Genomic DNA, 25,567 nt, shown 5'->3' with positions numbered 1-25,567 from the left:
TAAAGGGGGTTTAGGAGAGAAGATTGAGTTCCTTCCAGAATGCTCTGTTCTGTCATTCTCTCAGCTGGGAGGTAATGCAGGTATTACTGATGACATTTACCTTTACCTCTCTGTCTCTGCTTCTCACTTTCTCTCTGTCCCCCCACACATCTTTCCTAAAGTCCTCTTTCTCTCTCCTTCACTCTCAATCTCAGTTTTTCTCTCTGTTTCTCTATGCTGCTGTCTTCTCTCTCTCCGTCAAATTCAACAACTTTATTGGCACAGAAGAGCACATTGTCTGCACCAAAATGGATGAATCTGTCCTGTCTGGTTGGCTGCAAGCCTACCTCTTTGCTGTGGGTAGGCTCGCAGGGCTGCAGGGTTTCAGGGCTGCAGGGTTTCAGGGCTGCAGGGTTTCAGGGCTGCAGGGTTTCAGGGCTGCAGGGTTTCAGGACTTCAGGGCTGCAGGGTTTCAGGGCTGCAGGGCTGCAGGGTTTCAGGGCTGCAGGGTTTCAGGGCTGCAGGGTTTCAGGGCTGCAGGGTTTCAGGGCTGCAGGGTTTCAGGACTGCAGGGCTGCAGGGCTGCAGGGTTTCAGGGCTGCAGGGTTTCAGGACTTCAGGGCTGCAGGGTTTCAGGGCTGCAGGGTTTCAGGGCTGCAGGGTTTCAGGGCTGCAGGGTTTCAGGGCTGCAGGGTTTCAGGGCTGCAGGGTTTCAGGGCTGCAGGCCTGCCAGCCGGGGGAGCTCTACAGGCATGGTCAGCCTGTCCCTGCACCACTCTACTGGAGTGGTGCACTTGTTAATGGTAATAATATTGTGTTTATTTAGCAGACACTTTTATCCAAAGCGACTTACGAGGAGGGGAGGAGTTGGCAGGTTGAACCTGTGACCTCTCGATCTGCAGACAAACGCTCCAGCACTTAGCGACACCCACCCATAACATGATACCCTGTTCTGCTTGAGACAAGGGTCTAACGAGCTCCCAGGTTCTGTAGTGTGACTGGTTGCTAACTCTCCACCCTTCAAAGGTGAGTTTGAATGGTTATACAAATATCATGGAATGCTGCTCTAGGTTTGACTTAGAGATGCAGGGAGGGAAGGATGGGAGAAAAGGGGCGATAAAGAAGCGCAGAGATGAAGGGAGGAGTAGATAGAAAAGGGATAAAGACAGAGAAAGGGAGAGTGAATACAGGGCTGCCTGGAGGAATGTCTTCATTTTGAGGAAAGACAAAAGAAAGTAAATGCCACAGCAATTCACAGTGCCATGAAACAATGCCCTGTCAGCGTATCCACGACGATCAGCGTGTCCACGGCGATCTTATCTCCATCCCCTGAGCTGATGGCTTCTGAATCTGCTTAGTTACAGTTTTACACAGTCCAACAGGGTGACGGGGATGTGTGTATGTGTGAACAATTTACAGCCATTAGTAGAAGTATTAGAAAAACGTGCAAAACTGCATTTTGCTGTCTCCCTCCTCTCTCTCCTTCCCTTTCCTTCTCCCTCCCATTCTCTCTCCCTCTTTCTCTTTCCATCTCTCTCTCCCTCCCTCCCTCCCTCCATCCCTCTAAGCTTAAGCGAAGAGAATATGATCAGTTATCTCTGTGCAGCATGTGTGCCATTTCACAGCCTGCGTTTACCTCTGCATCTACACAAGCTGCTTTCATCTAGCTGGCTGTGTGTGTGTGTGTGTGTGTGTGTGTGTGTGTGTGTGTGTGTGTGTGTGTGTGTGTGTGTGTGCGCATGTGAGCTTGTGTGCATGTGTGTGAGTGCATGTGTCTATGCATTTGTGCGTGTCTGTGTGTGTGTGTGTGTGTCTGTTTGTGTGTGTTCATCACAGCTCCCCATGTCATGCGCAGCCTATTTCCCCACTGATAAAAAGCTAGTTGCTTTAGCTAGTTGTATTACACATACACACACAGACACACACATGCCATGTGTAATTACCAGCTAATCCCCTGTACCACGCTCGTCTTGATCACAGTACAGCGACAGGACGTGACCTCATTCATTAGCACCCCTGTCACCTCCTTAACGAGACATCGCTACGACAACACAGCAACAGCCCTGGGTGTGTGTGTGTGTGTGTGTGTGTCTTTGTGTGTGTTAGTTGAGGGTCATAGTCCTCTGGGCTTTGGTTTGGCAGATGTTCTGTCATGCTGAATCTCTTGCTCTCTCACACACATGCACACACACACACACACACAGCCCGACAAACTAAATGGCCTCAGCAGCCAGTCATGTAACTATGTGGCCCGTCTCTCCCCAGCTCTGAAAGGCTGCTCATTGGTCCATCAGGCTGGAGTCAGAGGTCAGGGGTCAGAGGAGGAGAGCTGGTCAGTTGAGAAGTTCTGACAGCAGATCCTGTTGCACTTCTGGAAACATTTTCTCTCCTGGAGATTCTCCACTGGTGGTTCTCTGCTGGTGCAGCAATCATTACTACAGCCACAGAACAGGAGGAAAGTGTGAGAACAAAAAGTGATTTTGAAAAAAATAATAAAAATGATTGTATGTACGTGAGGACACTACTGAAATACATCTCTCTCTGCTGACCTCTATTAGTCCCAGTTCTGTCTCTCTCTCTCCCTTTCTGTCGCTCTCTCTTTCTCTCCCTATCTCTCCCTTTACTCTCTCTCCCTCTCTTTCTCTCCTCCCCCCTTCCTCTCCCTCTCTCTCAGCTGACCTCTATTAGTCCCAGTTCTGTCTCTTTCTCTTGCTTTCTCTCATGCTCTCTTCCTCCCCATCTCTCTCTCTCTCCCTTCACTCTCTCCCTCTCTGTCTCCCCCCATCTCCCTCTCTCAGCTGACCTCTATTAGTCCCGCCCTAGTTGTGTCGCTCTCTCTCCTCCTGTTGTGTGTGTTAAACACCTGCCGTGAGCTGACGCGTTACCTGAGCTAACGCAGGTGTGAGCGGCGTGTTTAGTAATGCTCTGATAAGCTTTTAGTGAGGAGAGGCAGTCTGTGTGATAAAATAACAAAGGCTGAGCTTGCGTGTGTGTGTGCACAGTCCCAGTGGACCCAGTGCATTAGTGAGAACAGAGCAGTTATAACTACAAGCATGAGATGTTTCTGTGGTACCTACACCAGCCAGTCACACACGAACATACACACGCACAGTAATGAGAGAGCAGATAATGCAACAGGCGTGTTACTGCTCTCAATATTGCAGGACTGTGATTTCTACGCCACGCTCTATGTCTACACAACATACTGTGGGCGTGAGTGTGTGTCCTCTGCATCAGTAATAATCTGGTTGGAGTGTGGTTTCCAGGGATGTCAGTCTAAGTGCTCTCTCCCTCTATAACAGGAAGCATAGACTGGCCAAAACATCTACCCTGTGTGTGTGTGTGTTCGAGTTCGAATGTGTATGTGACATAGTGACTCATTCATACATCATCATGATGACTAGCTTGGTCATAGATTAACCTCGGCTCGTTAGAGACCAGACACACACACAGTCTCAGACAGTCACGCTATTGTACCAGGAGAGATTAAATTATATGCAGAAGCTTTTTAGCTGGCTCTAGTAGTAACACACACACACACTTTCTCTCACACTCTGACACATGCACTAACCTTTTTCCACACATGCGCGCCCACGCAGCACTGTGGAGGACATTAAAGATGTATTCCTCTGCAGGAAGACTGACACCTGGTGAGCCAGAGGTCAGAGGTCGTCAGATGAATATTTGATAGTCCTGCTGCTTCTCCCCCCACCAGCCACACTCACCGTACGGTGATTATCATGGAGGAGCACACACACCTCCTCTCGCCCCTCTGACACACAGCACCTGTCACAGGTGAGAGGAAAGGCTGCGTCTTGTTGACACTGACCAGTCAGAAAACAGACACTTTCTCCAGCTCTCTCTGCGACACACACACTTTCTGTCACACACACAAATGCCACAAGCGGAGAAAGACAAGGACTTTTTTCTGAGCAACGGTCGAGAGAAAGTGTCTTAGAGCCATCTGTGTTTTCTTCTCTGTCTCTCTCCTCTGCTACCCCCCCCCCCCTCCTCCAATACCCCCCTCCCCTCCAGAGACAGCTGACACACACAAACCTTCTCCACTCATCTTCATTCCTTTTGGTATTCAACTGAAATAGAATCCTTCTGTGTGTGATCTCTGCCCTCGATTGAGTCCTCAAGCCTGACTTACAGGCTTGAGGACTCAATCGCACGACTCAGAGACGGAATCTTGAAAACAAACAAAGTCTTTACTTGCAAAAGTTTGGTACACAGGAAGTCAGTGGGAATAATCCAGCAAACAAATCCAGCAGGGACAAGACAAAAGCAAGGTTGGGGTAAACAAAGCAGGGATCAAAATGCCAGGAGAACTAGACACAAGGAAAAATGATTGAATGCCTGATACAGGGTTCAAAGACACCCTGGCACAGACGATCAGGAAGACGAGGGTTAGAGACACTGGGGAGGGAGGGATAACGAGAGGTAAGGGGAAATTAATCAGAGCTGGGAAGACAGTCACACAGGCAGGGCAGGTGGAGACTGAAAGAGAGGAGAGTGAATCAAAATAGAACTGGACATGAGAAATGAATGACATGAAACGAAAACATGACCTCGGGAGCAGGGTGAGACGTCCCAGTCTCTCTTTCTCTCCTCTTTGTCCCTCTTTCTTTCTCAATCTCTCTTTTTCTATTTCTTTATCTCCCCGCTTTGTCCTTTTCCTTTTCACTTCCTCTCAGTAGCTTATTTCATATGATCAAATCAGAACCAATATAGGAAAGTTGTTACATTATATACCTCACACTAACATACATTTACATACATATATACACTCACTCACAGACACACACACACACTCACAGACAAACTCACAGACACACAAACCCACACACCTCTGCAGCCAGACTGGCAGGGTAATTCACTTTGAAGAAGCATGGAAACAAATGTCATTATGTGGTGACTTTCTCTGGAGAGGAAGTGGAGGAAGGATCTGTTCTTCTTCCCCTAAAAGAGAAAGAGAGAGAGGGAGAGAGAACTGGAAAAGATTAAGAGAAAGAGTTGAAGGACAGCAGTTGCCTGAACAGACCTTACATACTTCATTCCTCCTTTCATTCCTCTTTCACCCATCCCACCCATTCTCCTCCCTCTTCCCTTCTACACTCCTCTCCTCCAACTCCTCCCCCCCTTCTCCTCCTGTCCTCCTTCTCCTCCTCTTCCTCAGCTCTTTCTACTCCTCCTCCCCCGTTCTCTTCCTCTGCTCCTCCTTCCCTTCTCTGTCCACCTCCAGACAGACAGAACCCTGGGGTTGCTAGCACTGTCGTGTGTCTGAGAAATACAGACCCTGGATGTAATCTCTGCTCAAATGCGCAGTGTGAAACCTCGCACAAGAACTAGGCTTCCCTCTCATCTCCCTCATCTTCCTCCCCGGTCTTCTACTCTTCCTCTCTCTCCCCTCTTCCCCTTCCAGGTTGTTATTTCCTGCTCTCTCATTGGCTGGTATTTCCTTCGCCAGTGTCAGTCTGGCTTCTGTCTCTCGGTCGTGAATCCCTCCTCTTTATCTCTCCAGTTACCAGCGGTCCTCTCATCCTCCCATCCACCCTCGCCTTGCACAGCTAATCAATACAGCTTCAGCAGCCTGGGCATTGTTCCCTTGGTAACGATCACCATGTATCAAAAGATGCGTCTCGCTAAACCAGCAACTGCCGCCCTCAACATGTCAGCTAGACACACCCTTGTCCATACATCACACACACACACACGCACAGGATCTTGTCAGTAGCTGCTGTTGCTCCAGATCAACTGCAGGCCAATCAACAGCTCAGAGTTGCTGTGTGTCTGTCAGTGTGTGTCATGTGTATCCTATATCTCACTATGCGGTTTACCCTGTCGAAAATGTTCTCTTATCTGTTGACCTCATACAGCCTACCCTTGAGACAATAGCAGGGGTCACACACACACACCTACACAGACAGACACCTGCACACTCTCACCAACACACAGAGCAGCAGGTTTCTTTGCAGCACGAGGGGTTTGAAGTGAGCCTGGTAATTGGCTGGAGGGCCACATGTTGCTTAGATGTGGTGCTGATTAAAGAATAGCTATGGAGAGGATGTCCTCGGGCTGTCCGCATGACACCTGCCCCATCTCCTTCAATCCCCTCATCCTGCCTGTCTGCCGTCATCGTCCTCTACTCCTCTTCCAACCTGGACAAACACGGACGGCTATTCATCATTTTATGAGTGCGTGTATGTGCGTGTCGTTTGTTTTCTGAGCTGTTTAAACTGTTTGAACTTGTGACAGACAGATGAGGTCGGCAATGTTTGAACTTCCTGCATTCTAAATTCTCTCAACATTCTCTACCTGGATGTGGAGGAGAGGAAGGAAGAGAGGGGGAGAGTAGGAGAGAGAGACAGAGAGAGAGAGAGAGAGAGAGAGAGAGAGAGAGAGAATATGTAAAGTAGAGAAGTTTAAAAGTACAGAATGCTTTTTGGTAAACATCAAAGCATAACTGGTCTGTCAGCTTCCTCCCCCCAAACTCCCTCTTCTAACCCCTACTCTCTCCTCCACTCTCTCCCCTCCTTCCCCTACTCCCTCCTCCAGGGATCTCTTAACTTCCTACTTCCTCGTTCCTTCCTGAATAGTTTATTTGTCACTTCCTCCCTCTGGTTGCCGCGGCAGGCCCACATCACAGCATTGATTTATGACCTTGTTTAATCAAGCAGGGAAAGGACAGAGTGATCGATAGCTCAATGCTGGACAACACACACACTCTTTTTGTCTCGCTCGCTCTCTCTCTCTTTCCCAATTGCTCCAGTTCCTACAGACACACATGACACAGACACACACACACACTCTCTCGCTCACACTCTCTCTCATTCTCTCTCTCTTATTCTCTCTCTCATTTGCTCCAGTTCTTACAGACACACATGACACACACACACACACTGTTGGATGTGTGTGTAATCAGGGACAAACAGCAGAGCAGCCTGCTAGTCCCTGATAGGGCAAGAGGAGCAGGTATTAAGCTTGGATTAGAATAATGCTGGAACTTTGACGCTGTACGCCTGTGTGTTTGTGTGTGTGTGTGTGTGTGTGTGTGTGTGTGTGTGTGTGTGTGATAGAGAGAGTGAGTGTAATCACATTACCTCTGGTCTGTAAGTGAACAGGGGAATAGCATGATGTAGGTTAGGGAGGAAGTGAAACTGAAAGAGGGGATGAAAAAGAGAAAAAGAATCAACACAATAGTGTCTACCCTTCCTCCTCCCCCTCCTACTCCCCCTCCTCCTCCCTGTCTCCCTCTGTCTGTGTGTCCCTCACACTAAATGAATCAGTGTGGCACCAGTTCACCTTGCTGTTCTCTGTCTCTCCCCGCAGAGCACCTGCAGACCCGTCTAGAAGACTACATGTCCCAGTTCCCTAAAGTGCGCATTGTCAGAACCAGGAAGAGGGAGGGGCTAATCAGGACACGCCTCCTGGGGGCGTCTGTGGCGAGGGGAGAGGTGCTTACTTTCTTAGACTCCCACTGTGAGACCAACATTAACTGGCTGCCTCCACTACTGGGTAAGACACACACACAATCATACACTACCACGCACACACTCATACACTACCATGCACACACTTACTCTAAAGACAGAGATAAAGACCTCATATCCGAAAAACCTGGAGAGAAGGAGGAGCAGGAGAGGAGGAGAAGGAGAGAAATGGATAGACCTCATCTCTTCCACCCATTTATTTTACCTCCTCCCCCTCTCTTCATCCCCTCCTCTCCTCATCCCCCCTATCCTCCTCCCCTAATCTCTTCCTCCTCCCCTTCCCCCCTCCTGCCACCCCCCCCCCCCTCTCCTCCTACTATGATCACCTCTTCCTCCTCCCCTCTCTCCTCATCCCTCCTCTACTCCTTCTCCCCTCCTCCTCCCTTCTCTTCTCATCCCCTCATCTCCTCCTTCCCCCTTTCATCACCCCCCCCCTCCTCTCTCCTCCCCGCTCCTGTCCTTTCCACGGACAGTGCTGATCCGTCCCAGCAGGGCATCCTCTGAGAGGACAGCAGCTCTCCCTGCTCCACTGGCTCTGTCCTACAGTTCTGGGACACACACATACACACACTCACACACACAATGACAGGCGGTCACACGCACACGGGCAGGCAGGATGACAGTGACAGCAGGGTAGGTAGGCCTGGGGGAGCAGACCCAGTTTGAAGCTGTAATTGTTTCTAATCGTCTGGTGACCAAAAGCTGCCCCGAGTACAAAAAGGCGGCGGGTGATGAAAAAAAAAACCCTGAAATCATCATTCTCATTATTTTAAATCTCTTCTTCTATTCTCTTTTCTCCTTTTCTCCTCTTCTCCTCTCCAGACCAGATAGCCCAGAACTCCAGGACCATAGTGTGTCCCATGATAGATGTGATAGACCATAACCACTTTGGCTACGAGGCGCAGGCTGGAGACGCCATGAGGGGAGCGTTTGACTGGGAGTTGTACTACAAGCGCATCCCTATACCTCCTGAGCTGCAGGGCTCAGACCCCAGCCAGCCCTACCCGTGAGTACACACACAAGCCCTACCCGTGAGTACACACACAAGCCCTACCCGTGAGTACACACACAAGCCCTATCCGTGAGTACACACACACACACAAGCCCTACCCGTGAGTACACACACACACACACACACACAAGCCCTACCCGTGAGTACACACACAAGCCCTACCCGTGAGTACACACACAAGCCCTACCCGTGAGTACACACACACACACACACACACAAGCCCTACCCGTGAGTACACACACACACACACACACACAAGCCCTACCCGTGAGTACACACACACACACAAGCCCTACCCGTGAGTACACACACACAAACCTAGCCATACACACACACCTAGCCATACACACACAAAGACATACACATGCTCACGTAGACGCACACACATAAAGACATACACACACACATGTTGACGTACATACACATGTTGACACACACACATTGTGGTCAGTCTTCATGCATTATTAATTAGGCAAGTCAGTAGCGGCTTCTCTCAAGGGCGATGACATCACCAAGACCTCACTGACTAAATGCTGAGCAAAGGCAAATCTGTGTGTGTGTGTTCAGTCTAAATGTGTCCTAAAGGACCTGCATGTGTACTACTGTTCTCGGTGTGTGTGTGTGTTCGTGTAGCAGCTGTGACTGTCTCCATTATCAATGTCTCACACATGTCCTCACCAGCTGGAAGCACCAGAGACCACACAGACCACACACACACACACACACAGACCCCACACACACACACAGACCACACACACTTACACACACACACACACAGCCACTCCCACAGTCACTCACATAAGATTAATTTGGAAGGACCATGGAAATTAGCTGTGTCATCATCTGGCAGCACCTCTGGGAGCAGAGGAAATGATCTGAGAGAGAGAGATGGAGAGAGCGAGAGAGAGAGATGGGGGGAGAGAGAGAGAGAGAGATGGTGAGAGAGAGAGAGAGAGAGAGAGATGGGGGGAGAGAGAGAGAGAGAGATGGGGGGAGAGAGAGAGAGATGGGGGGAGAGAGACAGAGAGAGATGGGGGGAGAGAGAGAGAGAGAGATGGGGGAGAGAGAGAGAGAGATGGGGGGAGAGAGAGAGAGAGATGGGGGGAGAGAGAGAGAGATGGGGGGGGAGAGAGAGATGGGGGGAGAGAGAGAGAGAGAGATGGGGGGAGAGAGAGAGAGAGAGAGAGAGAGAGATGGGGGGAGAGAGAGAGAGATGGGGGGAGAGAGAGATGGGGGGAGAGAGAGAGAGAGAGATGGGGGGAGAGAGAGAGAGAGAGATGGGGGGAGAGAGAGAGAGATGGGGGGAGAGAAAGAGATGGGGGGAGAGGGAGAGAGAGATGGGGGAGAGAGAGAGAGAGATGGGGGGAGAGAGAGAGAGAGAGAGAGATGGGGGGGAGAGAGAGAGAGAGAGAGATGGGGGGAGAGAGAGAGATGGAAAGAGAGAGATGGAGAGAGAGAAAAAGAGAGAGCAAGATGGAGAGAGAAATAGAGAGAGCGAGATGGAGAGAGAGAGAGAGGGGGGGGGGGGGGGAACTGCTACCTACCTCTCTCTGTTCAAAACAAAGTCACCAAGCACTTGTTTCATCCTCAGTATCACACCTACACACACACACACAGTTTCCCGGTGTCATTCAGCTCACGTCGTGTGTGAGCTAGCATTGCTGTCCATACAGCTATTTTCAGACAAAGAAGAAAGCAGAGGGAGAACACTTTAGTAAATCTATAAAGTAGCAGCTCTCTCTCTTTCTCTTTCTTTCTTTCTCTCTCTCTTTCTTTTCTGTTCTCTTATTTATTTCTCTGACTCTGTCTTTATCTGTCTTTCTGTATGCTTGGGAGTGAGTGAGTGATCGAGTGAGTGGCGTGTGTGTATCTCTGAGGTGTTGTCTCCCCCTGCAGGCGAGGCAGAGTAACAGCACCAGAGCAGCACCCCCCCCCCCCCCCCCCCCCCCCCATACACACACACACACCACATTATAAGCTGAGCTCTGTTTGAATGAGAAAACCCAGTGATTATATGGCTGGGGCTCCATAAACACTCAGGAACGTAGTGATGTGTGTCATGCCTGTGTGCAGTGTGTTTGTATTTGATGTGTATGTGATAGGTGGAATGTGTGTCATGCCTGTGAGAGGTGTGTTTGTATTTGATGTGTATGTGACAAGTGTGATGTGTGTGTATGTGTCTGAGCCACTCTGACCTCTGACCCCAGGTCTCCAGTGATGGCCGGGGGTCTGTTTGCAGTGAACCGCCAGTGGTTCTGGGAGCTGGGAGGGTACGACACGGGACTGGAGATATGGGGAGGAGAGCAGTACGAGATCTCGTTCAAGGTGAGACACACCGCACACACCGCACACACCGCACACACACACACACCACAGACACACTCATACACGTCATACGGATATTTATAGGAAGCCAGTGCCATTGTTCCCAGTTTTTCATTGCTGTTCTCTCATAATAAAGTGCTTACATTGGCAAATTATTTGTGAAACAAACAGGAAAATCAAACAACGGTCCTTCTCTGTCCCTCTCTCTCTCTCTCTCTGTCTCCCTCTGTGTCGTTCTCCCTCTCTTTCTCTTTTGCAGTTTATTCTGTAATTGGAATGTAGCTCTTTCTTCCCTGACAGGAAACCATGGTAACAACAAAAATAGTTATGAGGTGAAGTGGTAGTGGAGCGTGTTCTCCTGGGAAGGATGGAGGAGAGAAGGGGAGGGACAGAGGAGGGACAGGGGGGGGGGGGAGAGGAGGAAGAGTCCACCCCCACGTCAGATGAGAAGAACTCACATCTTCCTCTCCTCCTTTCTTCCCTGCTGTTCCCCCTATCACTCCACCTTTGAGGAGAGAGGAGAGGGTGGGGGGGGGGGGTGCAGTGCTTCTGAAAATAGCCTTTCTTTTTCTCTGTCTTCCCTTTTCTCTCTCTCTTTCTTTCCTTCTTTCTTCTCTCCTCCCCTTCAGCCTTTCAGATTGGCACCCTGTGGCGCTGAGTCTGAGGGGTGTGAAGGCATGGACACATACACACATACCATGTTTGAAAGTAACTCATGTATGTGTGTGCGCCTGCATGTGTGTGTGTGCCTCCAGGTCTGGATGTGCGGAGGCAGCATGTACGATGTCCCCTGCTCCAGAGTGGGACACATCTACAGGAAGTACGTTCCATATAAGGTCCCAACAGGAACCAGCCTGGCCAGAGTGAGCTCACTTACCTAACACAACTACTAATTAACCAACCAACTAACTATTGACTCATTAAGTTGTATTTAACCGTCTCCCTCTTTTCCCTCTCTCCTCACTCTCCCTCTTTTCAACCCTTTCTCTCTCTCCTCTCTCCTCCCTCTCTCTCCTCCCTGTCTCTCCTCCCTCTCTCCTCCCTCTCTCTTTCCTCCCTCTCTCTCTCCTCCTTCTCTCTCCTCCCTCTCTCTCTCCTCCCTCTCTCCTCCCTCTCTCTCTCCTCCCTCTCTCTCCTCCCTCTCTCTCTCTCCTCCCTCTCTCTCTCCTCCCTCTCTCTCTTCCCTCTCTCTCTCCTCCCCCTCTCTCTCCTCCCTCTCTCTCCTCCCTCTCTCTCTCTCCTCCCCCTCTCCTTCCAGAACCTGAAGCGTGTAGCGGAGACGTGGATGGACGAGTACACAGAGTTCATCTACCAGCGGCGGCCCGAGTACCGCCACCTCTCCACTGGGGATCTGACCAATCAGAAGGCCAGGAGGAAGCAGCTTGGCTGTAAGGGCTTTAGGTGGTACATGAACACGGTGGCCTGGGACCTGCCTCGGTACTACCCCCCTGTAGAACCAGCTGCTGCTGCCTGGGGAGAGGTACACACACACACATACTCTCTAACACACTCACACACTCCTTCACACACACACACACACTCTCTCTCAGAAACTCACTCCCACACACACGTGCTCACATACTCACACATACAGTCACCCTCTCTCTCACAGACACTCTCACACACAGTCATCTTCTCTAGTAGACGTGGACGTTTCTGTGAAAATGGTCAGGGGGGGGGGGGGGGCAGTACACATTCTACACATACATATCCTACACACACCTCTCATTCCTGACCCCTCTGTCTGTGTGTAGATACGTAGTGCAGCATCAGGCCTGTGTGTAGACGCTAAGCATGGCTCTACAGGAGCAGAGGTGAGACTGGACACCTGTCTGAAGGAGGGGGAGGAGCGCACCTGGGCCCACGAGCAGGTAGGACCCAACCTGACACACCTGGACATACCTGAAGACACCTGGACACAAGTGAACATTACACTACCTGGCCATTAACCCTTTGCTCATCTTATGTGTCGGCAACTGTGTGTGTGTTGTCTCAGATCTTCACATTTGGCTGGAGGGAGGACATCCGTCCAGGAGACCCTCTCCACAGCAGGAAGCTGTGTCTGGACGCTGTGTCTCAGACCAGCCCTGTCACTCTGTATGACTGCCACGGCATGAAGGGCAACCAGCACTGGAGCTACAGACAGGTACACACACACACACGCTAACACAGGTATACAAACACACGCATACACACACTCACACAGGTAGACAACCGCTCACACCATCATACACACTCTCACACAGGTATACACACACACACACTCCTGTTCTGTTCCTGTGTTTCTAGGATCTGTCCCTGTTCCATAGAGTGAGCAGTGGCTGTATGGACAGCTCTCCAGCAGACAGGAGGATTTTCCTCAGGCCCTGTGACCCCTCCTCCCAGACCCAGAAGTGGCTGTTCCAGAGAGTCAACACCACCGTGCTCCACAAACTCAACATCATGGACCCGCCAACCTCCTAGGACAGCCAACCAGCTGCCTCCCTGGACCCTCTAAGGGATGGTCCAGCCAATCAGAGGCCTACTAACAGACGGAGGGGGAGGTCTGTCTGTCCTGCCCTAGACTCCTCCCCCTGGGGTCTGATCTAAAGTAAAGGAGGAAGGCTGCATTGACTTACTGTCTACCTGTCCCGCATCCTGCTGGGATATGTAGTTCTCAGAAGAGTAGGAGCAGGCCAGCTAGGAGGGTGTACCTGGCTCAGGAACTCAGAATCTTCTAGAAGGTTCTATCCTGCTTCACTAGGGGTTAAAGGTAAAAAGGTAATGAGGTCTTGTAGACTGGTTCTTGATCAGAGATCTCTCTATACCTCTCCCTCTTTCTCTCTCTCTCCACAGCATGGGTTGCCCCTACTGGAACTAGGGATAAAGGGTTATCTTTTTATATGACTATTTATGTATGTATATATTTATTATTTGATCTGTTTATTTATGTATTTATTTGGTCTTTTTAGGGAAGTAACTTATCTCAGCGTGTTTGAAGGTGATTTAGTTATGGTTGAAATGGTCATTGTAATGACCTAATACACTTGAACTAATGAACTTTGCACAGCAGCTTCGTATTCTGTTCTGTTGAAACGTCTTTTTTTTAAATAAAGATCATGTTAGGCTCAATAAAAGACTGAGCAGGATAGATGGAGATGAATGAAGTATTTTACCATCATACAATCATGTTTCCAGAAACCATACAATTTTTTTTGTGTTATTGTATTCAAATACATACACTATCTGTTGTATGCATAGATGGGAAGTAACAAAGTAGGCCTACGAATACTTTTCCATAGAAAGTTTGAAAAAAAGTTTTGAAAGGTTGAAAAAATATTTTTTCAATGCAAAAAAAAAAAAGTTCAATATGAACTGCATTTTAACTTGCCATCTTACGCGCCCTCTACTGGGTGCTTTGAGTAAATGGCGTCCTTTCTTGTCGTTACTACAGATATCGACAGGAGACGATCTGTCATAATTGTTCTTATTTAGTTAGGGTTAGGGTTAGGGTGTGACGAAGGCTGTGTTCATTCATCTTTTCTTCTGTCGTACACGCGTTGTTCATGTGCACTTGCTTGGCCTCATTGAGGGTAGAGGGAGGCAGAGTCGTCATGTCTGGGGTGCACATATAGTATAATTATATAATATACATTACATAATAATGTACAAACATTTAATGTTTTGTACCATCTAGTGTTAGTGTGTGATGGCTTCCTCATGACAAAGTTTTTTTATGTAGACCTGCAGGCTGCTTATATCATAAACCATTACGCTCTATCACTGTACCACGTATTTTAGAATTAATCATGTATTGAGCAGATAGCACAGAAGTCAGTTCAGCTAACCGGACCACCCTCGAAAGTCAACATCCACCTAAGCTACAGTGCTTTGCATACATAAATAGCGGAAAGGAAGCATTACTTTTTTGACACTTTAAAAGTTTTACTCCACCCATGAAATAACAAATCATCATTTCAAATCATTTGACTCCTAAATGTAATTCCAAGATAAATCATACATTTAGTCCGTCACTTACACTCCTAAATCAATGCTGTCTTCAGCTGCATACATTCAAGATCCAAAGGATGTCTGTCGGTTTCTTTGTCAGTGGTTGTGATAATGGGGGTCAATGTCTACAGTACACAAACAGTATATACTGTAGCCATATAGCTATAATACAGCGGTTTATCCATATATGGGTTCATCTGACTGCACCGCTAATCAAATACACCTGCGGCGTCCTGTTGTTTGAGCTAACATCCGTGTGTATTTGGCAAACATAACGCAGCAGCTTAGCTGTAATACACTCCCATTCAAGCGAAAGGGAGGGTCAGTTTGCGTTGCACTTACTAGCGTGCCTGTAAAAATAAATTGAATAAACATAAGTACGCGGCAGAGCGGTACAGGGTCAGGGAGGAATAAGCTACTACTAGCTAGGCACAGATCTAGAACTGTCGAGAGGGGTCGATCAGATACAACCGGGGCGACAGACACGGACTTTACCGAGAGAGAGCAGGGGTGCCACGGAGCAAGGGGGTTGGTTGACAGCTAGCTCGCTCGCTAGCATATTTGTAGCTAACTGGTCTTGTTTTAACAATGAGGCTGAAAGTAGGATTCATCCTTCGTAGTTTGATAGTCATCGGGACGTTCCTGGGGCTGGTGGTACTTTGGTCGTCCCTCTCACCGAAAGCAAATGACGAAAACCCCTTTGTAAAACGGGTAAGTTAATGTTAGCTCTCTAATAGTACTGTACAGTACAGTACACCGAGTCTAGCTAGAAAACGTCAGCTAGCTCAGTAAGGGTCACCAGTAGTAGCAGCTAATAGTAGCTAGTGCTAAACTGCAGGGAATATTAGCATACTAGTCAAGTTTTCTAGCAGAGATACGAATCACATTAGCCCTTTAACTACCAGTTAACTAGTACTACTATTACTAACATTACTAGCTAACCCCGTCTTTCGTTGTCATGGATATGGCTAGCTCGAGCTGTCTTAGTTGGATGCAGTTTTTGTGATCGATTTGAACTGACCATTCATTAGCGTGAAGCTGAAACCCATTCCTACTAACGAGTTAATAACTAACATGCATACATAGGTGCATTATCAACTTAGCCATTGAATTATACCGCTAAATTAGTTTGCTTGCAAGACTAGCTAATCAGATAAGTCCCTGAATGTCTACTCATGTCATCATATTAGAAAACTGTATCAACAGTATTGCTAGCGAAATCAGTAAAACCCGGAAGCAGAGATACTAGTAAGTATTACAGCAGCTAGACTAGCAGTTTGTACAAACGGCTTGAAAAATACGGAATTAAACTTCTCATAACTTGTTCTTATGTCCTTAAACATATGTTATTATAACATATTCTTATATTATTTTGAATGTGGCACTAAATGAGAGTATATGAGTGTGTGTACCAGTCTAACTTCAGTGTTTCCCTCCAGGAGGGGAATGTTGGTGCCAAGCTTCTGCCCAAAGCAGAGGCAGTGGATGGAGATCAGTTCAGACCGGTGGTGCCCTGGCCACACGTGGAGGGGGTGGAGGTGGACCTCGACTCCATCAGACATAAGAACGGAGCTGACCGACATGACGCCCAGCCTCAACAGAACAAGAACCAGAACCAGGTGAGGGTACAGTGAAGGTGCATGTGAAAGGCAGAAACACTACATGTGTGAATGAACAATTATGAGTTGTATGTAACAGTAACACCTCCTCCTCCACCTCCAGGTCATCCAGCAGCAGTACGTGACCTTCAAGCCCCACACCAACGCCTACTCGGCCCCCATGCTGAAGAAGGGCACGCTGGGGAACTTTGAGCCACGTGAACCAGAGCCTCAGGGGATCCCCGGGGGGCCAGGAGAGGGGGCCAAGGCCTTCGTCCTGGGCCCAGAGTACAAGGAGGCCGTGCAGGACAGCATCAAGGAATTTGGCTTCAACATGGTGGCTAGCGACATGATCTCTCTGGACAGGACCATCAGCGACATCCGGCACGACGAGTAAGTATCCCTCCTCCAAAGGGGGAAGAAGGCCCACAAAAAAAGTAGACCTGGGTGTACATCCCTCCGACACCAGAGCTGTTTGGTACGGCAGATCTGAATCTGGTAGATAGAACACCTGTAGGGCAGGTTGAGTGTGGAGATCAGGCCTGAACCAGTTGCAGGTCATCTACATGTGCGTGCCTCAGAGATGCCACTCATGGGGAGTGGACCACTGGTTTGCAATGGCAGTGGGTGACTCAAATCAGGAACACCTTGGTTGTTGACAGGGTGTGATGCTGTAGTGGCTAGTATGGCTTTGAAGCAAAGGCCAGACAAAGGAATCCCTCTGAGGACACGCCTTGCCTATCCCACACCTGCTGACGTGTGTTTGACGGTGTGGCGCTGCTGTCAACCATGCTGTGGAAGGAAGTACCTCCATGTTAACCTACGGTTCCTACTATGCTGGGCCTGGGTGTGGGCCTGTGTCCACTACCAGGTTAACCTGTATTCGGTTCTGTGTGTGTACCTGGGTTAGTGTTGGTGTCTGTGTGTGTGTACCTGGGTTAGTGTTGGTGTCTGTGTGTGTGTACCTGGGTTAGTGTTGGTGTCTGTGTGTGTGTACCTGGATTAGTGTTGGTGTCTGTGTGTGTGTACCTGAATTAGTGTTGGTGTCTGTGTGTGTGTACCTGGATTAGTGTTGGTGTCTGTGTGTGTACCTGGATTAGTGTTGGTGTCTGTGTGTGTGTACCTGAATTAGTGTTGGTGTCTGTGTGTACCTGGATTAGTGTCTGTGGGTCTGATAATGAAGCTGCAGTCTGCAAAGATGCTTGTTTTCTTTCAGGCCTGGTTTGAGGAAGGAGAGAATGGCAGTACACACACATACACGCATATAGAAACAACGAACAAAAGTGTACTGGTGTGTGAGTTTTAGAGTGCCTTTCATTTGGCCCTGAGCCAATGTGTGGTTGACAAAGAACACCTTTGTTAATGCTCCTCTCTGAACAAGCAGCAAGTATGGGATACTGTGTGTGTGTGTGTGTGTGTGTGTGTGTGTGTGTGTGTGTGTGTGTGTGTGTGTGTGTGTGTGTGTGTGTGTGTGTGTGTGTGTGTGTGTGTGTGTGTGTGTGTGTGTGTGTGTGTGTGTGTGTGTGTGTGTGTGTGTGTGTGTGTGTGTGTGTGTGTGTGTGTGTGTGTGTGTGTGTGTGTGTGTGTGTGTGTGTGTGTGTGTGTGTGTGTGTGTGTGTGTGTGTGTGTGTGTGTGTGTGTGTGTGTGTGTGTGTGTGTGTGTGTGTGGCAGAGAGAAAGACGGAGACTCCAAATAGCCAGTATCCTACACTGTGGACAGGACAGTAAACACACTAGCTAGCAATGTAGCCATCACGTATCATTATAATTTGTCTGTCTGTCAGCCTGTCTGTCAGTCAGCTTGTTTCTGTCTGTCAGCCTGTCTATCTATCAGGATCTGGACCCTCATGTCAAGGAGCTGCCCTGCTTCACACCACTAGGTGTCACTGTAACAGTATTATAATATGTATGAGGCTCCGGCTAAGAGCCTGTCTGCTGTTGTTTACAAAGCCTGTGGTTAGAAGCTAGGTTAGAGCGGTATGCAGAGGAGGAGAGCGGGAGGGGGCAGAAGTGAAGAAAGAAGCCAGTCTAACCACATCTTGTGTGATTAGCAGCGAGTGTGTTGTGATTATACAGGCAGGCAGACAGACTGACTGACCCGAGGCATGAAGGTTGTTTGACTGGTTAATACACAGCATCAGGTCTGTTGTTAGATCTGTTTCTCTCTCTGTAGAGAGAGTATGTCACACTCCAAGTAGGGCTGGGTATGTACCTGACTTGGGAGCAGGGGGCCAAAATGGAGGCTAGCGCACTCATACTGTTGAAGTCTGGAAACAACAGCCCCAAGTGTGTATGAGACAAGGATGAAATATGGTCTTCTGTCTGTAATGTTCTAGCTTTGCCCCCCCTCTCGTGTGTCTCTGTGTGTGGGTGTCAGGTGTAAATACTGGAACTATGACGAGAACCTGCTGACGTCCAGCGTGATCATCGTGTTCCACAACGAGGGCTGGTCCACCCTGATGAGGACTGTCCACAGTGTCATCAAGAGGACGCCGCCCAGGTACCTGGCTGAGATCGTCCTCATAGACGACTACAGCAACAAGGGTAGGGACTCGCTCTCTCTGTCACACACACAATCTCACAAACACACACACACAATCTTACACATGTACAGTCACTCACTCAGTTACACTCTCACACGCACTCTCTTGCTGTCTCACGCATTCACTCCAACACACACACACACAAACTCACACTGTCTCTCCCACACAGACTCACTCCTTCTCCTTCTCAACCCCCCCAGCCCACCTGAAGGAGCGTCTGGAGGACTACATCAAGCAGTGGAACGGTCTGGTGAAGCTTCACAGGAATGAGAAGAGGGAGGGGCTGATCCAGGCCAGGAGCATCGGGGCCCGTGTGGCCACTCTGGGACAGGTAGCACCCCAACACTAGTACACACACACACCTAGACAGGTAGCACCCCAACACTAGTACACACACACACCTAGACAGGTAGCACCCCAACACTAGTACACACACACACCTAGACAGGTAGCACCCCAACACTAGTACGCACATTCTCCACACCTACACAAGAACCAGCATACCCTACACACACACATACAAAGTCTCTGTTGTGGTTATCAGGATCTGTGTGTGTGTGTGTGTGTGTGTTTCGCCTCCAGGTGCTGATCTATCTCGATGCCCACTGTGAGGTGGGGGTGAACTGGTATGCCCCCTTGGTGGCCCCCATCTCCCTGGACAGGTATCAAAGACTACATACATCTGTGTTAGCTTCTGTTATTGCAGAGCTACAGCTAGCAGACACTTTGTCAATCATTTCGACTATCGATAACAGACTATTGTAGTGCTGAGCACCCTGCAGGAGCTGGGGAACAGCACTGTCTAGTATGAACACTGTTCAGTCCTTGACATGATTACATGAGAAGAATAGGGACCATGTTTTGGTTTAGGGACGGACCCTGCTTGCTCACTCCTATTTTCAAGCTGAGCAAAACTTGGAACATCGGTACACTCTACTGTAGAATAACGATTGTGTCTCCACCCACTCTGCTGTGTGTGTGTGCACGAGTGTGTGTATGAGATCTTAATCCATGTGTGTTGTATGTTTACCTGTGTGTGGCATGTTGACGTGTGTGTGTGTAGAACGGTGTGCACGGTGCCTCTCATAGACTACATAGACGGTAGTGAGTACACTCTGGAGCCCCAGCAGGGGGGTGATGAGGACGGGCTGGCCCGGGGGGCGTGGGACTGGAGCCTGCTCTGGAAGCGGGTCCCCCTCAGCTCCAAAGAGAAGAGCACCATGCAGCACAAGACCCAGCCCTACCGGTACACTGCTGCCTGAACGTTGCTAACACCCTCCCCCCCTCTGTTCCCATCCCTCCTCTGTGTGTCTGTGTGTGTGTACACTTGTCTGTGCATGCGGGCATGCTTGCATGCTTTGTGTGTGTGCGTGTGTGTGTGCCATTGTGTGCCCCCCTCCTTCCCTCCCTCCAGAACGGTGTCCACTGTGCCCCTGATAGACTCCATCCACGGCCAGACCTATGTGATCGAGCCCCAAGGGGGCGGTGATGAGGATGGGTTTGCCCGGGGGGCATGGGACTGGAGCATGTTGTGGAAGAGGGTCCCTCTGGGCAGCAGGGAGAAACAGAACAGAGCCACTAGAACCGAGCCCTATCGGTAATGATATATATATATATATATATACCCCGAAGCTGTTCTGGGTGTGTTGGCTGGTTATACTGGCTGGTTGGTTATACTGACTGGCTGGTTATATTTGCTGGGTGGTTCTAACATGACTTCTGGCAGCTGCTGTGTCGGGCCTACTGTACTACTTCTCTTCCACTCTCCTGCTCTGTGATTGGCTTCTAACCTTAACCGTCTCTGTGATTGGCTTCTGACCTCAACCTTCTGCTATGTGATTGGCTACTAAGAAACTATTGAGAATGTTAGTGAGACTTACGATTCTGCCAACAGCTCTTCCGTAGTCTTTTTGGCTGCAATGTTTGTCACTACAATCTTATTGGCTGGCCTGTTAGAATGTGTTTTGTTGACTGGATAACTAATTGCCACTGTGATCATGGTTCTCACACAGCTAACTAGTACAGTGGGACTAGTTCCACAGCTAGCTATCAGACTTGATAGTCTTTCTTCTCCCTGCTACTTAGATAACTAGTTTCCTAGCCTGCTAACCTAGTCTCCTGGCCTAGTTTCAATAAGTAAATATGAGATAGCTAGTGAAGGTTAGTACATATGGGTTAGTGTAGGTTAGTGAAAGGACTCTCTGGGGCAACGTTCACCTCCTTCATTCATGTCTCACCCTGTCACCATCATTTATCTTCACCCTCTCTGGTCAATGTGCACTTACTTCCTGTTCTCACTGTGGAATCATAGGATTTGTAGTTTTTGGCCTGGTCTGACTGCTGTGTGTGTGTGTGTATATATACGTGCGTGTGGCCAGGTCCCCTGCCATGGCCGGAGGTCTGTTTGCTATAGAAAGAGACTTCTTCTTTGAGCTGGGCCTCTACGACCCTGGACTACAGATCTGGGGAGGAGAGAACTTTGAGATCTCATACAAGGTAAACAAACACACTTATGCGCACACTCTCTCTCACTCTCCCACCCTCCCACACTCGCACACACACACACACACACACACACACAAACGCATATAAAGACAAACGCTCTTACACTGGAATAAGGTGTGTGTGTGTGTGTAGATTTGGCAGTGTGGAGGCAAGCTGCTCTTCGTGCCCTGCTCTCGTGTCGGACACATATACCGCCTGCAGGGTTGGCAAGGCAACCCCCCACCAGCACACGTGGGCTCGTCCCCCACCCTCAAGGTCAGTCTGAACCCCAGATACTGGAGTGCTGCTGTGTGCAGGCATTTGCGCACGCATGTAACCCTAACCCTATGAACACGAATGAGAGAGGTGTGTGTGTGTGTGGTGACACTCACACTGTGTGTGCGCACTCCCAGAACTACGTGCGTGTGGTGGAGGTGTGGTGGGACGAGTACAAGGACTACTTCTACGCCAGCCGCCCAGAGACCCTGACGCTGGCCTACGGTGACATCAGCGAGCTGAGGAAGTTCAGGGAGGAGCATCGATGCAAGAGCTTCAAGTGGTTCATGGAGGAGATTGCCTACGACATTCCTCAACACTACCCCCTGCCCCCGAAGAACGTGGAGTGGGGAGAGGTATGTCTGTCTGACAGAGAGACAGACGGAGAGACAGACGGAGAGACAGACGGAGAGACAGACGGAGAGACAGACGGAGAGACAGACGGAGAGACAGAGAGAGACAGAGAGAGACAGAGAGAGACAGAGAGAGACAGAGAGAGACAGAGAGAGACAGAGAGAGACGATCAGTCTGCCAGTCTATCTGACTGACTGAAGGTAGGCAGGGAGGAAGCTGTTATATATGACATCAGTGTTACAGCGACTGGATATGCTGCTCTGTCACGGACAGAGCAGCATATCCATGCAGAAGTATCAGCCCAATCCTTCCCCCGTCTAACTCCTGCTCATGTTGTGGTTGTAGATCCGTGGCTATGAGACCAGCTACTGTATAGACAGTATGGGCCACACCAATGGAGGCAATGTTGAGATAGGACCCTGCCACAGGATGGGGGGGAACCAGGTAACACACACACCGCTAGGCACATCCACACTTACGGGGACACACAAACTTATGCACACCCACATACAGACATACAGACACACACAGATATGGAGATGCACATACACACAGAGGAGTAGTGGTGCTTGCATAATTGTTGTTTGTGTGTGTGTGCGTTTTATATATAACAGTTGTTTAGGATCAATGAAGCTAACCAGCTGATGCAGTATGACCAGTGTATGACCAGAGGCCCTGGCAGCTCTGCTGTCATAGTAACACACTGCAATATGAACGAATACACCGAGTGGAGATATTTTAAGGTATGTTGACCCCAGACTTCATATACTGCAGAGTTGAGCCCGCATCACCATTCAGTCCCAGACAGGTACTTGTGTCGCTGAGAGGATATAGCCTGATGTGGTTTCTCCCATCTCCTGTTCTCCCCCTCTCTCCTTCTGTGCTCTCTCATCCTGTCCTCACTCCTCCTGTCCTCTCTCATCCTGTCCTCTCTCTTCCTGTCCTCTCTCCTCCTGTCCTCTGTCCCCCTCCCCCTCTCTCCTCCTGTCCTCTCTCCCCCTCCCCCTCTCTCCTCCTGTCCTCTCTCTCCTCCTGTGCTCTCTCATGCTGTCCTCTCTCCCCCTCCCCCTCTCTCCTCCTGTCCTCTCTCATCCTGTCCTCTCTCATCCTGTCCTCTCTCTTCCTGTCCTCTCTCTTCCTGTCCTCTCTCTTCCTGTCCTCTCTCATCCTGTCCTCTCTTCCTGTCCTCTCTCCTCCTGTCCTCTCTCCTCCTGTCCTCTCTCTTTCTGTCCTCTCTCCTCCTGTCCTCTCTCTTTCTGTCCTCTCTCTTTCTGTCCTCTCTCATCCTGTCCTCTCTCCCCCTCTCTCCTCCTGTCCTCTCCCCCTCCCCCTCTCTTCCTGTCCTCTGTCCTCTCTCCCCTTCCCCCTCTCTCATCCTGTCCTCTCTCCTCCTGTCCTCTCTCCCCCTCCCCCTCTCTCCTCCTGTCCTCTCTCATCCTGTCCTCTCTCCTCCTGTCCTCTCTCCTCCTGTCCTCTCTCCCCCTCCCCTTCTCTCCTCCTGTCCTCTCTCCTCCTCACCCCTCCCTCCAGGACCTCCACAGGTTCACCTACGTCCCCACTGGTCAGTGTCTGGATCGGTCAGATGTTCTCCACAAGGTGTTCATCTCCGACTGTGACACAAGCAAGACCACCCAGCGCTGGGAGATGAACAACATCGTAGCCGTCTAGACCTGCAGACCCAGAGTGCTGCGGACCCAGAATACTGCATACCCAGATGACTACTGCCTGCAGATCTGCAGCATGCAGCTCTACTACTGCAGTAAGCACTTTAATGCAGGCCTCCAGACCACAAAGATAGACTGTCCCAGCTGCAGAGACAGACTGCAGACAGGCTACTGCAGACACACACTCGCAGAGCTGCAGAAGCCCACGGCTGCAGTTCCTTGAAGGCTTCAGTCTGCAGCTACCTTCTTGAACGCTCTACAGGCACTCCCACTCCTCGTCTGGCTGCATCTGCTACTGACCCTGTACATACCTAAAACTGTCTCTTCCCAATCAAACTTGCCACACACACAGCCACTGCCCCAGTGTAGGTGATGTTTACATTCTCTTCTCTCCATCATGTGGTTCTCTGGGGTTCTGCTCAGGGCTCATGTGTTTTTAGTTTAGTTTTTCTCCTTCTAACTTATCCAATCATGTTCTTAATGGTGGAGGATTCGGTGATCGTCATGCAATGTGAGAACTGATCAGTGAATTGTCAGTCAGAAGTGAACACAGCTAGCATGGACGGAGCCCGGGCGATGGAGTCTCCTCTCCTCCTCTTTCGTCTCTCCTGTCCAATCTGGTGTCGAACTCCAGTCTTCTGAGTGATGTTCAAGAGTCACAGAGCTGCCTGGGACTGCAGCCTATCAGTGGGCCCCCCTGACTCCTTTACCCGACTCTGTCCCTGACACTGGGGGGGGGGGGGGGGGGGGGGGGGGGGGGGATGTTGATTGTTATATATGAGGAGGGAAGAAGAGTTTTTTTTTATTTGTTTCCAGGTGCACATTTCACACTGGATGTGTGGGTTGAAGATGAGGATTGTGGTGGTGGTGATAGTGATGATGCTTGTGATTGACGAATGATAATTTGATGATGGTGAAATAAAACCGAAACTGTGTCGAATGTAGATGACGACAGTGAAAGAGGGACATCCCTTTGTTCACAGGAATACGTGAGGATCTTCCTCTTGTGATGTTTTGTAAATATGTTTCTACTGGGTAAAGAGGCGACGAGCAGAGTTATGAACCTGAGAGTCGGAGTTAAAGATCCAAACAAGCAGTGCTGGTCTCCATGGTAAAAAAAAAAAAAAAAACTTTTACCTACTGACCTCATCCCTCTCTTTTAATGAGGAAAAGATGAAACATGGCACCCACACTACATATTCAGTAGGTGTTTATATTTGGTTTCTCCTATGTGGTATCCCGCATTGAACATTGATCTTTGTCCTAGTTCATCAGGCTGTCTAGCATGGTTCAAGCATTGGTGTCTCAGACCAGTGGTTCTCAACCCTAGTCCTCAAGTACCCCCTGTCCTGCATGTTTTAGACGTTTCCCTGCTCCAACACAACTGATTCAAATGAATGGGTCGTAATCTAGTTATGCAAAAGCCTGTTTAAAACCTAAAACGTGCAGGACAGGGGGTACTTGAGGACCAGGGTTGAGAACCACTCTATTAGGCCTTCCCTTTACAGCCCCCCACATACATTTTCCATTTGTGCCTTTGCACCCTAGTAGGAGTCAGATGGCTGAGCGGTGAGGGAGTCGGGCTAGTAATCTGAAGGTTGCCAGTTCGATTCCCGGCTATGCCATATGACGTTGTGTCCTTGGGCAAGGCACTTCACCCTACTTGCCTCAGGGGGAATGTCTCTGTACGTACTGTAAGTCACTCTGGATAGTGGATTAGCGCTATGCACTAGTTGGGTCCAAAAAGCACCAATTTGACCTGAGATCCTTCGGACTAGAATAGAAGCCCAATCAAAACTCTGAGCAGATGTTACAGGTCCTCATGATGGCCCAATACTTCCTCCAGACA

At 49.5% G+C, this 25,567-nt stretch overlaps 2 protein-coding genes across 3 annotated transcripts in view; both read left to right on the top strand.

Annotated features, from left to right (window-relative positions):
* Positions 1 to 13,272, top strand: part of galntl6 (polypeptide N-acetylgalactosaminyltransferase like 6) — a 48,738-nt gene extending 35,466 nt beyond the window's left edge. The window contains exons 6-13 of the mRNA XM_067250328.1: positions 7,312 to 7,497; positions 8,295 to 8,478; positions 10,692 to 10,809; positions 11,565 to 11,672; positions 12,068 to 12,289; positions 12,564 to 12,680; positions 12,806 to 12,955; positions 13,099 to 13,272. Of these exons, the coding sequence (XP_067106429.1) occupies positions 7,312 to 7,497; positions 8,295 to 8,478; positions 10,692 to 10,809; positions 11,565 to 11,672; positions 12,068 to 12,289; positions 12,564 to 12,680; positions 12,806 to 12,955; positions 13,099 to 13,272 (1,259 nt within the window). The remainder of the gene's footprint in view (positions 1 to 7,311; positions 7,498 to 8,294; positions 8,479 to 10,691; positions 10,810 to 11,564; positions 11,673 to 12,067; positions 12,290 to 12,563; positions 12,681 to 12,805; positions 12,956 to 13,098) is intronic.
* Positions 13,273 to 15,132: 1,860 nt separating this feature from the next.
* Positions 15,133 to 24,821, top strand: galnt7 (UDP-N-acetyl-alpha-D-galactosamine: polypeptide N-acetylgalactosaminyltransferase 7). 2 transcript variants are annotated; one of them, XM_067251035.1, is made up of 13 exons: positions 15,133 to 15,510; positions 16,239 to 16,418; positions 16,522 to 16,790; positions 18,775 to 18,941; positions 19,141 to 19,271; positions 19,523 to 19,602; positions 20,004 to 20,186; positions 21,319 to 21,436; positions 21,578 to 21,700; positions 21,838 to 22,056; positions 22,400 to 22,498; positions 22,669 to 22,797; positions 23,585 to 24,821. In XM_067251035.1, the coding sequence occupies exons 1-13, from the start codon at positions 15,388 to 15,390 to the stop codon at positions 23,720 to 23,722; spliced, it is 1,959 nt and encodes a 652-aa protein (XP_067107136.1). In that variant the 5' UTR covers positions 15,133 to 15,387; the 3' UTR covers positions 23,723 to 24,821. The 2 variants fall into 2 exon arrangements, with proteins under 2 accessions (XP_067107136.1, XP_067107135.1); XM_067251034.1 differs by lacking the exon at positions 20,004 to 20,186 and adding an exon at positions 20,355 to 20,537 and having other exon boundaries at positions 15,134 to 15,510.
* Positions 24,822 to 25,567: the final 746 nt, after the last annotated feature.

Source organism: Osmerus mordax, chromosome 14 (genome assembly GCF_038355195.1).
Source record: "Osmerus mordax isolate fOsmMor3 chromosome 14, fOsmMor3.pri, whole genome shotgun sequence".
NCBI classification, from domain to species: Eukaryota; Metazoa; Chordata; class Actinopteri; order Osmeriformes; family Osmeridae; genus Osmerus; species Osmerus mordax.
The sequence above is the reverse complement of the archived record's forward strand: the minus strand, read 5'-3'. Positions and strand labels throughout refer to the sequence as shown.

Coding starts and splice junctions, on each gene's coding strand:
- galnt7 (XM_067251035.1), top strand. CDS start 15,388: ATGAGGCTGAAAGTAGGATTCATCCTTCGTAGTTTGATAGTCATCGGG. Junction 18,942..19,140: donor AGACGACTACAGCAACAAGG/GTAGGGACTCGC, acceptor CAACCCCCCCAG/CCCACCTGAAGGAGCGTCTG. Junction 21,701..21,837: donor GCTCGTCCCCCACCCTCAAG/GTCAGTCTGAAC, acceptor GCGCACTCCCAG/AACTACGTGCGTGTGGTGGA.